At 43.0% G+C, this 18,133-nt stretch overlaps 2 protein-coding genes across 2 annotated transcripts; both read left to right on the top strand.

Annotated features, from left to right (window-relative positions):
* Positions 1-887: 887 nt before the first annotated feature.
* Positions 888-5,312, top strand: LOC311498952 (required for drug-induced death protein 1-like; the record flags this gene model as incomplete). Its single annotated transcript, XM_084559748.1, has 2 exons — positions 888-1,178; positions 3,778-5,312. 2 exons carry the CDS (start codon positions 888-890, stop codon positions 3,913-3,915), a joined length of 429 nt encoding a protein of 142 aa, XP_084415874.1. The 3' UTR covers positions 3,916-5,312.
* Positions 5,313-5,408: 96 nt separating this feature from the next.
* Positions 5,409-7,261, top strand: tmem18 (transmembrane protein 18). The gene is made up of 5 exons (XM_084559697.1): positions 5,409-5,682; positions 5,826-5,943; positions 6,487-6,541; positions 6,641-6,734; positions 6,833-7,261. The coding sequence occupies exons 1-5, from the start codon at positions 5,590-5,592 to the stop codon at positions 6,929-6,931; spliced, it is 459 nt and encodes a 152-aa protein (XP_084415823.1). The 5' UTR covers positions 5,409-5,589; the 3' UTR covers positions 6,932-7,261.
* The last annotated feature ends 10,872 nt before the right edge of the window (positions 7,262-18,133 follow it).

The following is an 18,133-nucleotide window of genomic DNA, read 5'->3' as shown; positions in this document are numbered from 1 at the left end:
TGTATGCCAAGCGTCTTTCCTCAGCTTGGGGTAAAAATAAAGAGCGATGAGACACAACAAACCACCCACACTAGGAGTAGTAAGGACTGGTCAAGAACCTACTTTGTTGTGTGTTTCTGGTAATTCTGAGGTTTTAGCGCTACAGGCTTGATATGTTGACATGTTGGATGCGGCAGCAGGCAGATAAATACTGTAGAGTCCCAGACAAAGGTAGCAGACGGGGACAGGAAATGTCCTGAATGAAGGGAGATGGGGGAGGAGGGCTGCACAACATGGTCTGACAGACTCAGTTAAAGACAAGAGACGATATAACTTTGCGACTGGTTAGCTTGTTGAACGCAGACTGAGGGATCATTGGGGGACAAGAGTAGAGCAGCAGCAACAGCTCCCAAAAAAAATGTGTGGACAGAATAAGAACATTCAGGAGCTGAGTGGAGGACCTGCAATTAATAAAGAAACCCTTTAGGAGCATCAAATCAATCTACAGTTCACACTGAATCCAGGCTGTCATAAACTGTACAGTACAGCCAGTACCACACTAAGCCATGAATAACACACGGAGGTGGCATTAGGAAAAGTGTGCAGCAAGTGTAGGTTAAGTTCGCTGTGTACCCATGAGCTTCCCCCTTTCTTCCTCTGTGTGCTTAATTATCTGGATTAAAGTCATTTTGATTACCTCTCAAAACCTCTGGGCCTGTGGAGGTCAGTCTTGTGAGGAGGAAGGATTTGCACCTTTAAGGGCCCTGTGCCAAACCCCCCCCACGCAAGGCGGACCGGTGGAATGCACTTCCACTGATGCACATAACGCTCCCTGACAACATACCTGACCTCCCAGAGGAAACCGGTGCCTTACACTACACACCAGAGAGCTGCAGCGAGCGGACGACATGAAGCCCAAATCTCTTCCACTGAGGCTTTTCGACAGGAACCCCTCACCAGAGTCAGGTGAGGGTCCCGGCGAGGGCCCCGCAAAGTATCAGCGGCATGTGGATCGCCCGGAGAGGCTGGATGAGGCCGGCTGCAGGGATGGCAGCGGGCAAGATGAGAAGAGCCCCAGAGAAATACACTTTGGTTTTCTGGCGGAGAAGTATGAGCCTCTGGTTGATGAGGAGGCCAAAGTCAAGGCGAAAGAGGAGAAGAAGAGGAGGAAGAAAGAAAGCTACAAAAAAGTGAAGAAGGTTGGTGCTTTCTTTATTTCTTTTTTTCTGCACAATGACTATCAAGCTGCAGATACAGTGTGTGTGTGTGTGCTTCCTAACAAAGTTCTTCCTTCTCATGAAATATTTGTCTTTTCTTTATAGATTCTGTTTGGGTAAGTTCAAATGTTTTTAGTAAACCATAAATCAAATTCAAATTCAATTTGTTTTAATACTTTATAATTGGGGGACTGCAAACTGTCAATCTGTATGAATCTACAATAATGATCTGTTTGTCCAGTTTTGAGTTCACGGATCACTGCGGGGCGTTTTGGGCCTCAGGTTAAACATGCATGATGAACCTTTATCAAATTTAACACCGGTCCAGTTGCACTTGCAGCCACAGATTAAGTGAATGTTTGCTCCTGGTGCAATGTTCATGGCAAAAAATTAAAGTCCTAAAACAGACAACTTAAACTCTGTATATGTTCAAATGTGTTTTCCACCCTGTAATCCCTGGGCACATGTTTGTCACCCGTGCTTCGCTCCTTATTGATTACACTCTTCCTTATAAACAAAGCTGCACGGTATCTCGCCTCTGCGGTGTGTTTACTGGAACGGCTGCTTTACGATCCACATGTGATCGATAAGGACATGTCTCGTGGAATGTGACAAACAACATTTGTCATTTTATTGTTTTATTGACCCGGAACTTTTGTTGTTTTGTTTTTTTTATCAAACGACAACAAGTGATTCACTCGTGACAGTTTGTGTTGTTGTCCGGGAATACGTGCAACAAACCAGACTGCTATGACACTATTCACTGAATACATACAGGGGTGCACATGCAGATAGAAGAAGTAAATCGTAAAATATAAGTGCAAGAATGGTAAATAAGGGGTTTCCTCTGTTGTAGTTAACACTGTAAAATTTTAACCTCACACTGATCAAACTTATGTCTTTTGTTCTTTGCTTTTCTTTTGTAGTTTTGATATGGGTAAGTTGAAATATATGTTTTTTTTATAAATATGGTTTGAATCACTTTCATTATTGAGAAGAATAAAAACACAGAACAAGGCCAAAGAATAATTAAGATGATCTGAACACAACAATAAATCACCTGCACACTCTAAATCATTCTTGAATAATTATATACATATATATATATTATGATATAATTTTCTTTCTGCATGTTTTCTAATTTATCTCCATTTGTTGTAAAACTGGTCCAAAGTACAGTTAAGTTCTTCCACTGCTGAGTTAGTTGGACAACAGAAAATGTTTCAGGACGTGCTGTTCACACTCAGCTAAAGCTAAACGACAAAACATTAACCATCATCTGATTGTGGGAGGTAATGATGGGAATACCTTAAATGCTGCATATACAGGGGAAACGTGACCTAAGATATCATTACTACAATCATTAACCAGACGCTCCCATTTATATTGAACATTAAAGGCTGTTATCAGTCAGCTGTGACCTCCATAAATCTGAAAACATCCTGACAATATCAGGTAAACAAATCATAAAAGAAATTATTCCACCGACTTCAAACTGGATGAACATGTACCGTACAATTTCATGGCTCAGCTGGTGCACAGTAGGCGGAGGGTTGCTTTATTTTCGTGAAACGTCCGACTTCCTGCATCCCTCGCAGCCGGCCCGGCCTTTCCTGTCCAGAGTACAGAGGACAATGGAGTTCATGAGACTCGTTATTATTTTAGGAAAGAGGAGAATGAGCCTCTCTCCTCCTGCTGTGCCATTGTCCAAAAGCACCAAATACGCAGAAATCTGATTATTTGGGTTAAAAATGTTATCATCTGAAAAATGTGGGACTTAAAATGATTACGGCATGAGTGTGTGGGAAAGGAATCGCTGTTTTCGGATTAAAGGGGAACTACTGTTTTTTACAACCTGGATTTCTGGCATAAAATACGGTCGTTTACTCACCCATATAACTTTTGTGTAATTCGTATTCCTTCAGGAGATATTTAAATCTGCGTATATCCATATAGTGGGAGTGAATGGGGCACCGAAACGCAGCCTCTAAACAACGCATTATCTGCCACAAAACTCGTTCATTTCACCAATATTTTGTTATGATATGCTAGTGCTCTTCCCCGTTGAGTCCGGAGTTACCTGTTATCATCATCCGGGGTCTGTAGATTGACCTACAGACCTAGCACTAGTGCTCAGAGACAACATCATCCAGGTCAGAAGACATCATCCGGGGTCTGTAGGTCAATCTACAGACCCCGGATGATGATAACAGGTAACTCCGGACTCAACGGGGAATAGCTCTAGCGTATCATAACAAAATATTGGTGAAATGAACGAGTTTTGTGGCAGATAATGCGTTATTTAGAGGCTGTGTTTTGGTGCCCCAGTCACTCCCACTATATGGATATACGCAGATCTAAATAGCTCCTGAAGGAATACGAATTACACCAAAGTTATATGGGTGGGTAAACGACCGTATTTTATGCCAGAAATAAGGTCCAGGTTGCAAAAAAAACAGCAGTTCCCCTTTAACCCTTGCATTTGTTTCTTGCCTTCTTGGGTTTTCCTCTCTGTGATCGAGCAGATTTCTTAAAACACAGATTATTAAAGCTTGTCCCGGTTGATCGCGTTGTCTTTCAGAATGTTGGCAAGGCGCTACGGACCACATGGAAGTGCTTAATGCTTGGCCTGTACAACTTTGCCCTGGGGTACTCCACCCCGGTCACTGTGGCAGCTACATTTGTCCCTGACTTTCTCCCAGGCAGAACAAGGCCCTGAGCGGAGCTGCGTGGATCATCGTGGATCATCTCTAGTCCGTTTTAAAACTGTACTGTATATACTGTATGTACCTGTAACACTGACCAAAGACTGTTAATACTGTATGTTTGTAATGTTTGTGTATTTGAAATTACATTTTGATACGCTGTAAAACACTGATTCATGTGCCGATATTGTAAAGTTCATTTGTAAAATAAGCCTTTGTCACATGGGAAGAGCTCATCATATAAGGATCACTGATTTTATTATTTGCACTTGTGCTTTTCCTTCTGTGTAATGTTCAAATGTATTTTTTTTTCTCATACTGAATTTCTTGTTGTACATGAACTATTTGAAGAAGTATTCAGGGTTGACGTTAGAGTGAACTGTCATATGAGTACATATGGGAGGACGTAGACTTCATAATAAAAGTACAAAAACAACATTAATAAGGGTTTCCTCTGTTACATTATATATGAATCAAAGTCAGTATTCATAGATGATTTGATCAAGTAAAATCACGAATTTACGAAATTACGACTATCATGATATCATTTTCTCTGTGCGTGTTTCTGATTCATCTCAATTTGTTCGTCATATTGCTCCGGAGTAGAGAGAACGCCGGCAAGGCGCTGCGGACCACATGGAAAAGTTTACTGCTTGGGTCTGTGCAACTTTGCCCTCGGGCACTCTGCTCCGATCACAGCGGCTGTTGCATTTATCTCTGACTTTCAAGCCCAGGCAGAAACAGGCCCTGAGCTGAGCTGCACGCATCATCATCTGGTCTGTTTTCTAACTGTACCGTGCAAACTGTATGAAGACGCACTCAAAAGCAAAAAAAAAAAATACACACATAACTCTTTGCACTGACCATTTTATACTTTAAGTGTACTCCTTGACCCTAAATCACATACTTTTCATACTCTTGCTAATCATTAGACACTGAAAAAACAAAAAAATAACAAATGTGCCTTTTTTTTTTTTTTCACTTGGAGATTTTTATTTGTATTTTCTCAGGCTTGTAGCTGGAGTTTGCATGTGAGCAGAGGGGTGGTGTGGGCAAGATTTACTGTAGCTGCAGATTAAGTGTGTCAGGGCTGATATATTAAATGGCTCTATGGGAAAAAACTTAAGGAAGTTATTGCAGCGAAGCAGTGGAAAAGACAAGTAAAGAGGGGAGTCATTTATCCACTGATCCACTCTCATGATTGGAGGTGATAAAGTGGCTTTAGCTAAGTTACTGTGGAGTTTTTGGAACAAAACTGTTGAAGAAATAGTACCAATCATGTCAATGTTTTTGTACGTGTATGTTTTATCGCTTGTAAAGAGTTTCAAATTTGTAATAAAACAACTGCATGGCCCAAAATAATACACATTTGCGTTTTATTTTAAAGTCTAAACTGTCAGTGGAGGCTGAATAAAACTGTGTAAAACCACAAATACATAATAAAGATACAATGAAGTAGAAACGACAGACAAAACATTAAAAAAATAAAATAAATAAAATAAGAGTTGTGTCTATCTGTTTTTGTTTATTGGTTCTAAATGTGTTCCAGCTGTGCGAGCCCCCGATTGGACGGCTCGGTCGCGTCATCCGACTGCGACTCCAAGTCCACTTCCGCGTTTGTGTTTACATGGTCCTCGCCCAAGCTACAGTGTAAATAAAATAAAATAAAAAAGAGTTGTTTTGACAAGATGACGGATCAGAAAGCGGAAAATATCAGCTCGATCCCCATCGATGCATTCAGCAATTTGAGAATAACATCGATATGGACGTTTCTCATGTCTGTAAGTTACGTTTCATCTCCCCGACGCGAGAGGCTAACAGGCTGTTAGCCACCACAGCTAATGTGTCTTTTTAGTCTTTAGTCCATACAAGTCTTTCTTTTTTAATAACTATTATAATTATATTATGTTATTATTATTTCCAGGTGCAGTGGTCAGAGCCGTGGCTCATCGGGCTGTTGGTGTTTCATGTTGTGTGTTTGTTCCTGACTGTGGTGACCTGCAGGTACTACAGAGCTCAGATCTGCCACTTCCTGCTCATAGGTACGTGCACGGGGGACATCCCTGCAACAGTGATCAGCTCAGATCATGAAAGGTATTGATTAGCAGTGTCACCTGTAGGTTGTAACGTTTGGTGTGACATGGATTCATGCCATTGAGGCGTATAAAGTTGATTAAATAACTGATTTGCTGCTCAGGTGTTTCTATAAATGTTACATATTTGTTTTTTTGTACTATCTCTGCACAAACCTTTCAAGTGTATATCATATAATATCAAATTATGCAATAAAACGTGTGTACACGCATCATTACAACAGTTTGTAGTGAGCTAATTCGTAAAGCTTTATGGACTTTTTTCTTCCTAACTCTGTTTCTTGTCACTTTCTAACTATAAATTCAGTTTTACTTTACTTTAAACACATCTCAGAACCACATATTATCAGTAAGTTGTGTGCACTTTGCTGGGATATGTTAAAAATTAGACCTGATAACGAGATGAAGGCAGGAAACATTACATCGTAATGCACATCACTGTGGATTTTCTGCTTTCCAGTGTCCGTTTAATCGTGTTAAATGTCTCCACAGTTGGCCTGGTGTACAGCGCTGAATATCTAAATGAACTGGCAGCCATGAACTGGAGGTGAGGCCGCTGTTCACCTGTATTTATGTTGCCAAAAAGCACACGCGCGCTATTTAATTAAATGCCATAAAGCTCCGTTATGTTTTTTTTTTTTTACAGGTCCTTCTCTGAGTTCCAGTACTTCGACTCCAAGGGCATGTTCATATCTTTGGTGTACTCGATCCCTCTCCTGCTCAATGCAGTCATCATCGTGGTACGTTTCACTTTTATTCCCAAGCAGCGTAGCAGCAACACGCGTTTGAGGAAACGCCCGTTCACGTGTGCGTCCCTTTGTGTTGTCCCCCTTGTCAGATGGTGTGGGTGTACAGGACCTTCTCCACTATGACCGAGCTAAAGACGCTTCAGCTGAAGAGAAAGGCCCGCAGAGAGAAGAGAGCGAAGAGTGACTGATCCGTCTCCTCATGTCCCTAAATGGGCTTCATTTGGAGGAATTTAGAATCGCTCCCTCGCTAATCCTGAATCTTGGAAAAGGAAGACAGATTCTTTCTGGTGACCTGAAAGGGGTTGTTCATTAATGTCAGTGAATGTCAGAAATGAAGATCCCCTCCTGGTATTAATATCTGTTGAAAGATGTTTCCGCTGTATTGTACACTGTGGGATGTATTAGGACCAAAGGATGTTTACTGTTTTGTATTTAATGATGTTACGTGTTAAGATAACGAAAGAAAGAAAGAAAGATAAAGTGTTTTTGAAACAAGACGATAAAGTTGTGATGTGTTTGGTCTCCTTTGTGCCTCAAAAAAAGTGGTGACTCATCAGAGAATGGACATGGGCCTTCTGAGGGTGTCCTGTGGTGTCTGGAAACAAGTATGTTGTTAGTGGGGGCCTTTGAGGGGAGGGGCCTCTGTGGATCATCCCACAGTTACTTGATCAGTTTGGGATCTAGTGAATTTGGAGGCCAGGTCAACACCTTGTGCTGTTTTTCATGTGTTTTTTTTAGTTGTTCCTAAAGCATCCTGCTGGGGATGGCTGCTGTCATCAAGGAGTGTCATTGCTATGGGGTTGGGGTGCCTGGTCTGGTCTAGGTGGGTGGTACATGTCCATCCACATGAATACCAGGTCCAAAAGTTTCCCAGCAGAACATTGAATTGTCACAAGATGGTCAATGTGTTATTTACTTCTCCTGTCAGTGGTTTTAATGTTGTGGCCGATTGCCCCCCCCCCCCCCCCCCTTTTATTCAGTAAATCTCACAGGAGAGCACGATGCCCTCACTTTACTCCCTGGAACAGAAACTAAAGCAGAGCGATTCCATCCTAATTGGCTTTTTGATCCTTTGAACTACTCATCTGAGATCTCACACAACCGTGGGAGGTCGGACGGGGGGGGAATCAAGGCCTTATGACCTGTCACTTACGTCCACAGAAGCCACACAGTCCTCTGCGGCATAGACAGTACTGTGCTAATCCCTCTGTGTGAGGCAGGTTTGCTGCAAGTTTCAAATCTCCACTCCTGTCTCCTGATCTCTGTGAGACTGCTTCCAGTGTTTTTTCCTCACGGTTAGGAAGGGTCAGTGAAGCAGCAGCAGCAGCAGCCGCAACAACAGAGGACTGCTCCCACGTCTTCTGCTCCCACATTTTACCCTTACGTTAGTTGGAATCGTTGTCTCTGAGGACTGAAGGGACAGTGTTAAAAAAAAAAAAAAAAAGGATAAAACCCAATGCAATGCAGCAGAATCCGATATCATCTTCTTACACACACACGCACTGCTCCTCCTTGTAAAACCCCGAGGCCTGAATTACCCAAAATGCAATTCAGCAACCAATTCTTGGGAGCACAGGCCAGATATTCAGATATGCATGTCTGTAGATGACCTCAACCTTAGATGACTCCTTGATTTGTTTACTTTAATTTAGTCTTCGACTTCAGATGCAGAAACCCTTCCTAAAACCCGTAAAAGGTTTGACCTCTTCACTGCCCCGTGCATTAGTTTGACCAACTTTGCACGGGTTGTATTTGCTGTTCTACTGAGCTAGAATGTACAGCAAGCAGAGATTTATAAGATCTCAAACATACTCACCGTTATTCAGTCACATTTTATAGTATATCTGTTTTATTCTCTAAGCCAAGCAAAACTTAACTGAATTATACTATAAAACAGGAAGGCGTTGAGGTAATGTACATTAAAAGTGCTGCACACGTTACATCTGAACAGCCTGGGACGGATAGTGCACCACTAGAAGGCAGTGTGGGCTAAATGACACGAGACGGGCAGCTGTCGATACTTTAAAGCCTTCACCCTCAACCTCAACCGGGACTCCTCCGGGATGCCTTACCTCGGACGCGCTGTTGTTTTTTTTATTTTATTGATACAACTCCTTATTTGTTTTCACAGATGAATCTTGATATATGTTGGCATGCCTTGGCTGCATTCGCCCGTCAGGGCGCATTAAGTGTGGACGTGAGTGATCACATTGCAGTCAGTGGGAGTTATCTGGGAGCACAGGGAGGAAGAGGAATGGATGTGCTGTACTATGGAAGGCGGGCGGTGTGAGCGCGCGTGGGAGGCTAGAAAACCCGATCACCCTGAAGATAGTTTGCATTAAAGGGTGCACTCTGACCTCTCTGACCCTAACTCCTCGAAGAACGAGAACAGGTGTTGACAAACACGCTTTAGGTGGAGTGTCAAAACCTTTCTGGGTACATCTCAATCCATGCAAAAGTCTCAAAGTCTCCAGACGCTTGAGTCGTGTCTGAGTGAAAAATTAAGTATAAAAGCAACCTCTTTGAGAAAGTTTCGTTGTCTGAAGAAGAAGAAGAGCTGAGTTTTCTGACCAGACTTTAAAGCTGCAGCCAAGCTCACCAGCTCATGTATCTCTTTTTCACAGAGCAGAGCGTTGCACAACATCCAGTCAGCTGCAGTCCTGTGGGTGAAAACTCCTTGGATGAAAGAAAAACCACTTGTTAGGCTCCGAGGAGACAACCTCGTGCAGCGCGCGAACAAGAACAAGCAAGTAAACCTCGAGGCAGATGACCTGCAGGATCCACGCTAGTTACTGCCGAGTGGACACTCAGTCGACAAAGTCCTTAAAAGATGAAAGGGACGCAGAAAGTCGATTGTGGACATCCATCCGGCTCGAAAAGTCAAATCCGACCCACGTTAAACATTTCCAGAACGTTGTTGTAGGAGACTATAGAAATATTTTGGGATCCTTGCCCAGAAAACGACATGCTTATCAAAGATTAACCATGCAGATCCTGTGCATTTTGGCATGTGAGCTGAGGTTCACTCACGTTCTGTGAGGTCAAGATTTTACATAGGAGAGAGCTAAATCATGTAGAGTTATAGATACTATATGTTAGAGGCGTCCGACCTCTTCAAACAAGGCAGTGCTCAACTCTCTAAATATGCTTTCATGTCAGCATGATAGAATGGCGGAGTGAATTTCTTCTCATGAAGCGTTTTCCCCTTTGGCTTTCCCCTTGCAGTTGTTACAATCATCTTATTTCTGCTTGAAAAAAAAAATATTCCCACGGACGAACAGCACGGAAGCTTCCGCCGAATGAAAATATTCAAGCGATTCTCTTGTTCATGTATATTTATATCCCAAAAATGAAGTCACACACACTGATTTTACACATCTGTATGCCTACAGGTGTTGGATATGTGAATAAAAGCCTGGATGCCTGAGTTCATACAGGCAGTATTTCTTCATCCCCGATTAAAGTCGCTCCAATTAGAGATTGCGACTTCCCTGTTTACACGCTAGAATGCCTGACCAGTCAAGTTGCATCATGGGTAATGTCGAAACCAAGCCCTGGCGACTAATCTGAACACGTGGAATAAAAACAATCTCCCGTCCCGCCGACTCGACTCGATCCATTCTTAAAAAGCTGTTCTGTAAGAGCATTCAGTTTCTCCAAGTCATGATACATTACTATAACACGGAGACGTCTAAACGTTCTCCTCTGTTATCGTCTCGTTAATAATGCATGTATTTACATTAATCCGAGTTGTTGTACATGACTAACAGTTTGACGTATCGCTCGATTGAAGCCTGAGCAACTGCCCTCGGTCGTCCGTCAAGCTCACAGATGTCTGGTTTCGATCTGGAGGAGTCACTGAGCGTCAGGTTCGGTTTTTGAGTCCATAAAAAAAAAGCATAGAGCTCAGTGACGTGAGCCGTGCTTCTCTCTCTTGTTGATGTTTTCGACGGCATTGCCAGAAGATCGTGAAAAGCATTTTTCACTCCTTACAGGAATGTGAACCGGCAGATGTTGTACGGGCCATAATGGGCGAGTTTATATCTGGAGCACAGAGAGGAAATGATCTCAAACAGTGTTTTTCACCTTCTCCGTCTTCCCATACGGTTTATGTTGGCTCCCGCCGTTGTTCCCAACATCTGCAGCTGTGTAATCTACTGGTAAAGATGTTTGACATGTACTTAGTGTCTACTACAAAGTTGCGCTCATTAAGAGCACTTCCTTCCGCTTGTGCACAAAAGTCGTGAATATATAGGTTCGTCGCACGGCAGCGGAGCTTAAACACAGATTCAGCAGAGCGTCGGACATTCACACATGAAGAGATTATCAAAAGTATGTCATGTGACCTCACTGTTTATGACAGGCCAGCTGTAGCTGCAGCTCAGTCCCAACTTCAAACATAATGCAGCACATTTACGTGGCTGGCTTATTCCAAAGACTGCTAGTTAGGATGAAGAAGCGGCACGTACGATCTACAACTATCATTACTGACATCGGTTTTAGCCTTTGTCCTCTCATATATTCATATAACATTAACTTTATAAGCACACTGAATACCCACTACTCTATTCTATGATTAAAATTCTGACTCCTGGCTCTGTCCGTCTTTTATATCAGTCTCCCATGTATCATGCCAGGGCGGCACAGTGGCGTGGCCTCACAGCAAGAAGGTTCCGGGTTCGACTGAGGCCTTTCTGGGTTCCTTTGCATGTTCTCCCTGTGTCTGCGTGGGTTCTCTCCGGGTACTTCCTCCCACCGTCCAAAAACATGCTCGTTAGGTTAATTGGTGATTCTAAATTGGCTGTAGGTGTGAATGTGAGTGTGAATGGTTGTCTGTCTCTCTGTGTTAGCCCTGCGATAGACTGGAGACCTGTCCAGGGTGTCCAATGACAGCTGAGATAGGCTCCAGCCCCCCCGCGACCCTTCACAGGACAAGTGGTTACAGAAGAAGAATGAATGAATGAACGTTTCTTTCATGTATGAAAGAGAACATACCGTGCATGTTCTCTTATCTCTCGTCCTCTGTCAAACTTCCTTCTTTTTTTTCTGGCTACTCTTCACTAAACTCTTCTCCACTTCCTGTCTGTCAAAAGGGAGTTTTTCCATGCCGCCGTCGCCTTAAGTTTCAGGCTCTGGGTTCTGTAAAACATCTCGAGACAAATTGAATTGCTGCTGTCGCCAAACGAGAAGAAGAAGAAAAAAAATTTAGACTGACGTAGACAACCGATCTTACGAAGGACTGGTAACTTGCATCATATGATAAATACTTCATTATACATTATTGTAGACTTGTGACTTCATACAAACAACACGCTTAAGAAATATTCTGTTTGCTTTTTGTAGTTTATGATTGAAGGATTGAATAAAAACTAATATCCTTTCACTTTGGAGTTGCTGTGTCTGCTAAGCGCTTTAGTCTGGCTGTGTCATAAAAAGTGAGAACTCTTGCTTTTACATGTTTCCTTATGTAGAAATTAAAGGGAAACTACAGTTTTTACAACTTAGACCTTATTTCTGGCATTAAATATGTTTGTTAACTCACTCATATAACTTTTGTGTCATTTGGAGTCGTTCGGACGATATTTAGATCCAGCGGAGCGCCACGTATATCCATATAGTGGGAGTGGATGGGGCACCGAAACACAGCCTCTAAATAACGCATTGTCTGCCGCGAAATTCATTCATTTCACCAATATTTTGTTATGATACGCTAGTGCTATTCCCAGTTGAGTCCGGCTTTAGCTGTTATCATCATCCGGGGTCTGTAGATTGACCTACTAACCTCTGACCTGGATGATGTCATCTCTGAGCGCCGTGCGCAAGCGCAACGGTCGGCTTGTTTACTTGTAATTTGCTACTGCTAGTTTTTTGCAACATGGCTGAATACTTTTCTGATTCTGAGGTTGTGGACGACGACTTTGTTTATGATGGACGTCCTTACAGTTCTGAGCCAGAGTATACGGACGAGGAGCTCGTTGAAAGGAGGATGCGGAGGCAGAGAGAGGAACAGCTGGCCAAAGAACAACTAACCGCTGCACGTCCGCAAATAGATAACAGGTAACTCCGGACTCAACGGGGAATAGCACTAGCGGATCATAACAAAATATTGGTGAAATGAACGAGTTTCGCGGCAGATATTGCGTTATTTAGAGGCTGCATTTCGGTGCCCCAATCACTCCCATCATATGGATATATGCAGCGCTCCGCTGGATCTAATCGTCCGAACGACTCCAAATGACACAAAAGTTATATGGGTGAGTTAACAATCATATTTAATGCCAGAAATAAGGTCCAGGTTGTAAAAAACGGTAATTCCCCTTTAAGCCGCAGCAGTGTTACTACTACTAAATACTAAATTAAGGAGCGTCCATTAGCTGCTGGATCCTTTATAATATGAATAAAAACATAATAATAAACTCCAAAAATGTTCTATGTTATAGTATGCTGAAGTATGTCATGAGCATTTATAAGGTGTTTAAGGTTGTTGAGCACTGAGAGCAGTGTGTGATGACCTGGTGGTGTCTTGTAACAGCAGCATCCCTCCGCTGGTTGAGTCACTCTGTGAGCGGGCACGCTCTGTAATACAATAAAGAGACAAGAGAGAGAGAGAGCAATTGATGACTCACTCGACGTGTGCTTCTGAATAAGTCGGTGTGATATACATGATTATATCAAAATATTTTACTATATATATATACTCCGCATACTGATGTCTGCGCAAAGCCTGTGACTGTCTTGTAGAGATTTAAGAAAACATCACATTATTCACTCATTACGGAAATGACGGGGTCATTTATGGCACCGATGGTTAAAAAAAAAAAATTAAAAATCAATATGACATTTAAAACATATAAATTGCATTAATCCGACCCATGCTATTGTCTTTTATATTTCATCAAATGCAACATGTCTCCAGGATACAGACTGAAAGCCGCAGAGCGCTTGAACTTAGTGACTCACTCTCAAGCTCACATTCGGTGAGTCATCAATCAGCCGATACAGTATCAGTAACTACAGTCCGCGCAGAGGACGATCACCTTCTTTCATCAGCGTTTCATTTCAGAGTAGTTACTGAAAACGAAACAAATTCAGAAATAAACAGTGTAATACCAGCAGGACAGTAGATAATGCCTCAACAGTTGTCTTCAAAATAACTGAATAACACACTAGGGGTACACCCTGGACAGGTCGCCAGTCTATCGCAGGGCTAACACGGAGAGACAGACAACCATTCACACTCACATTCACACCTACGGCCAATTTAGAATCACCAGTTAACCTAACGAGCATGTCTTTGGACGGTGGGAGGAAGCCGGAGTACCCGGAGAGAACCCACGCAGACACAGGGAGAACATGCAAACTCCACATAAAAAGGCCCCAGTCAGCTGATGAACTCAATAGTTACTTTTAATGAAATCACTGCACTGCAGGAAAGAGAGAAGACATCAGAGGAGATGGTGTGCATAACCACTGAAGAGACAGGATGATGAATTTGCAGTGTTTGACCCGCCACGAGATTCACGGAGATGCATTTTGGTATGTGGCGCAAAAGTGCAATTCTGGGGAGGTGCACTTAAGGCTATGCTGTAGCCTTACGCCTGAGGGTACAGATATGAAGCATATGTCCAACGTAGGTTTCACTCAGAAGCATAACTCTCCGCTTAAGGAAGCAGGGTAGAAGAAACCTCTACAAATGCTGCCGCTCGAGAGAGAGAGCGTTGTGAGTAACGGCCTCACACCGTCTCAGTGTAAGAATCGATTCCTCCTGCTGCCACGGTCTATGAGTGGTTGAGACTAAAGCTAAAAGTTGGCACAGGCTCCTCTTTCATCTTCCACAGTTTTAATTCGAATTTTGACATGACACCGAAGCACAGTTTTTGGCTAAATATCGTTTGTCATCCAGGTCGACTAGTCTACCGACGTCAGAGAGGAGCCGATATCATCGGTTTATGAGCCATATTGGGAACAACATTAACACCACTGATAGGTGAAGTGAAAAACATTGATCAACTGTGTTTACACTGCAATGTTCTGCTGGGAAGCCTTTGGTCCAGGCATTCATGTGGATATCACTTAGGCACGTACCAGCCACTTAAATCCATAAAAGGTTCAAAAAAGGCAACTGGACTTGTAGAGTTTTTTGAGAAGACGTTTCACCACTCATCCGAGTAGCTTCTTCAGTTCTAGGGGACTGGTGGGAAGTCTGAGGTTTAAATAGGAACTCCTCCTGAAACTTGCTTGTTATGTTAACAACCAGAAACCAGTGCAGATCATTTCCAAAGCCACTTAAATGTTGCTGACCAAGAACCCCCCACTCGCAAATGTCATCCCATCGCAAAAACTAATAAAAAAACACATGAAAAATAGTCCAAGGTGTTGACCACAGACACCAAACTCCCCAGATCCCAAAATGATTGAGTATCCGCAGGATTTGATGGAACAAGCCCAATCTACAGAGGGCCCTCCCTTCATCTCATAGGACTCCCGTTGCGAACATCCTGGTGCCAGACACAACAGGACACCCTCGGAAGCCTGAGGCCCTAACGCATGTCCATTGCCCGATGAGTCGGAACTGTTACGGAGGCACAACGGAAGTTGGTTTTAATGTTGTGGCTGATCGGTGTGTATGCCGATGGGGATGTGCATGAGGTTACGTTGTGTTCACGCTCTCTGGTAGACAGCACCACTGGCGTAGAACTGTTACAGGCTTTTGAAGGATTGCCTGTCAGGCGATCTGGACTGGTCATTCTGCTTTGAGATACGCACAGACGGGGCTGAAGCTTTGGCTGGCCGAAGCAACGCAAGGCGTCCCATTGTTTCATACTGGCGAGCTGTTCACGCGAGGATAATATGCTCCGTTTGTTCGATATCCAAGCGTTGCTTCAATGGTTTTTAACGCTCTGGAGGGTGCATTAAAACTTGCAATTTTCACAGAGAAAAATTCCAGTAAAATGAAAAATAAAAAGTGGAGGAACTGTCTGTGTCAGTGTGCACCCTGGTGTTTAAGCAGTCCAGTAGTTCCAATGTGACTCACCAGATTTAAGAAATTCTCCATTATCACTGTATGCAACAAATATTTCTCAAAACAGATGTGTGAGCTTGGAAGAGGCATGCAGATCAACTGATACTGTTGGATTTATGTTTCAGGTGAGATCATTGCCACTCCCCAGGGTTTCACCTCGGCTTACTCACCGTGAACTGTTTTTGGACTCGCCGCAACCGGATTCACACAGTGACTGGGTCCTCTCTGTTACAGATATCCCGTGGCATGGTGGGAAAGCTACGTATTCTAGCAGGAACCCCCTGTGACAAACAAGGTCTAATTCTTAGATCATCAAGACAGTAAATGGCAGACAGTAACGCTCTGATCAGACGCCGAGCCCTACAGCAGTTACTAGCATCTGCAAATACTGCTTTGTTTCCGGCAGATGTGTGGGCTCCACTGACAGTCTTTTATTCTATATATTGAGGGAGGAGTTTTTTCTTTTGACAAGTCCTGACTAATTACGTGAAAGTCGGTGTGCATAATTATCTAATAACTTCCTGGTTCTGGACAGAATAAAGCAATTTAGAACTGAGTAATATGAAAGAAAACACCGCATCGAGCCAAGCAAACAACAGTGTCCATTCATTTGCAGGAACTTTCTCCATCCATGCTTCACTGCACGCTTGCAATTTTCCTAACCAGTACCACATTACGGGATTCATTCCAGTGAAGGTTTTGTGCTCACCAGTGACAGAGAAAATGGACTCTTTCCCTGCCTTGCACCAAATTCATCAACCGGAGTTTTCTTGTGAAGAGCCGATTCGAAGGTCCGTCTGGAGGAAGGGCTTCGTCCCGCGGATGGACCAAAGCACAGGCCACAACAAAAGAGGTGATGGGGAGGAAAGTAGGGGCTCTGCCAAAAGAGGAAGGTGTCGAGGTGACGGAGATGTTGAAATACAAAGGAGATAAAGATGAAGCATTTTTCATTTGGTAACAGAGGTCACCGTTTAATGTGAAGAATTTGAAATGTCAGAGTTAAAATGTTTGCAGAGCGAGACGCCGAAGTCGCTCGCAGTTCATCAAACGAGCGGATTGCGAGTTTCGTTGAATGTGTTTCCAAAGGGGTTCTGTCAAGCGTGTTAAGACTCCCAACACAATGTCATAAATCCATGGGTGGATTCTTACAAACAGCCTTGCATAAACAGGCAAAAATATCTGAGGTCATTAACCGTGTGGGACTTATCAAAGCAAAAATTGAAGACGGTCAAATTTACGCCCAATCCTGCAGTCCTGAAGGACAGCAATGTCTGAATGCATGAAAAAAAAAAGAAGGCGGCGCTGAAGGAGGATCTGCTGAATGAAATAAGCTTATTAATGTCCATTCTCACACATATCCGTCTGTCTGGACAACGTGTACACTCTAGGGACGGTGTCTCCATTGTCACTTATGCCAATTTGAGGCTCCTATCTGAAATGCATGAATCATAGCCCATTACTGTGATGAATTACAGGACTTTGTCACTGCGAGTGAGATGCCTCTCTTTCCTCTGTAGTCAGTCCAGTCGCACACAGGAAGAGGATCCGTCGGTTTACAATCCTTTATCCTTTCTGTCGAAGCATCTTATCAACAGAGCCACGTGTTCGCGTCGTTCATTTTTGCGATAAAACAGATTCCCTTAAAGGGAGTGCGGCTTTTGACTGTGTTGTATACTTTTTGATTTAACGTCCGTCTTGCTTCCTGTTCATGCGATGACTCATCCGTCCTTATAGTAACCTAAGGTGGTGGCGTTCAGAGACCCTGTAATACAGATGTCCCGCAGTGGGAGGGTTCAGGAGTACTGTGGGTGGTGAGTCATGTACTGACAGTAGAGGGAACTAAATACAGTGGTAATTTTATGGATATTTTATAAAAAATCTTTACATTCTGACAATGTCCAATGTTTCAACCCATGTATTACATGAAGGAACATCAGCCACAGTGACATCCACCTCTGGAATTTGGCATTTGACCAATGCTGTGTTGGTTTTTGGTTCCAGATGTGATATCTGCAAAGGTTCTCAGTCATCCAGGTCAAAGTATATCCATAAAAACTGAAAACAAGGGCAACTGTACTTGTAGGGTTACTGAAAGACATGTTGGCACTCATCCAAGTAGCTTCAGCAGTTTTAACAACAGCGTGCACATTTTAGCCAGAGAAGATGGTTTGAAAGAGGAGTAAAGGAAGCCCCACCGATGTAAAAACAGGAAAATCCTTCTTTGAAAATAGGGAGTTGGACTGAGATATAATCTGACGTGAATTTACAACAGTCTTAACGTCTTTCCCCAAGAGGTTTCCCCCCCCATCTATACATTGAGACTGTTAATGTGTCGTTAGGGTGTCAATCATTGGAGTAAGAGGACGGA

The sequence above is a fragment of the Chelon labrosus genome, assembly GCF_963514085.1.
Source record: "Chelon labrosus genome assembly, chromosome: 14".
Lineage (NCBI taxonomy): Eukaryota > Metazoa > Chordata > Actinopteri > Mugiliformes > Mugilidae > Chelon > Chelon labrosus.
Note: the sequence above shows the minus strand (reverse complement) of the source record. Positions and strands in the feature narration are given on the sequence as shown.

Coding starts and splice junctions, on each gene's coding strand:
- tmem18 (XM_084559697.1), top strand. CDS start 5,590: ATGACGGATCAGAAAGCGGAAAATATCAGCTCGATCCCCATCGATGCA. Junction 5,944..6,486: donor CTGCCACTTCCTGCTCATAG/GTACGTGCACGG, acceptor ATGTCTCCACAG/TTGGCCTGGTGTACAGCGCT. Junction 6,735..6,832: donor TCAATGCAGTCATCATCGTG/GTACGTTTCACT, acceptor CCCCCTTGTCAG/ATGGTGTGGGTGTACAGGAC.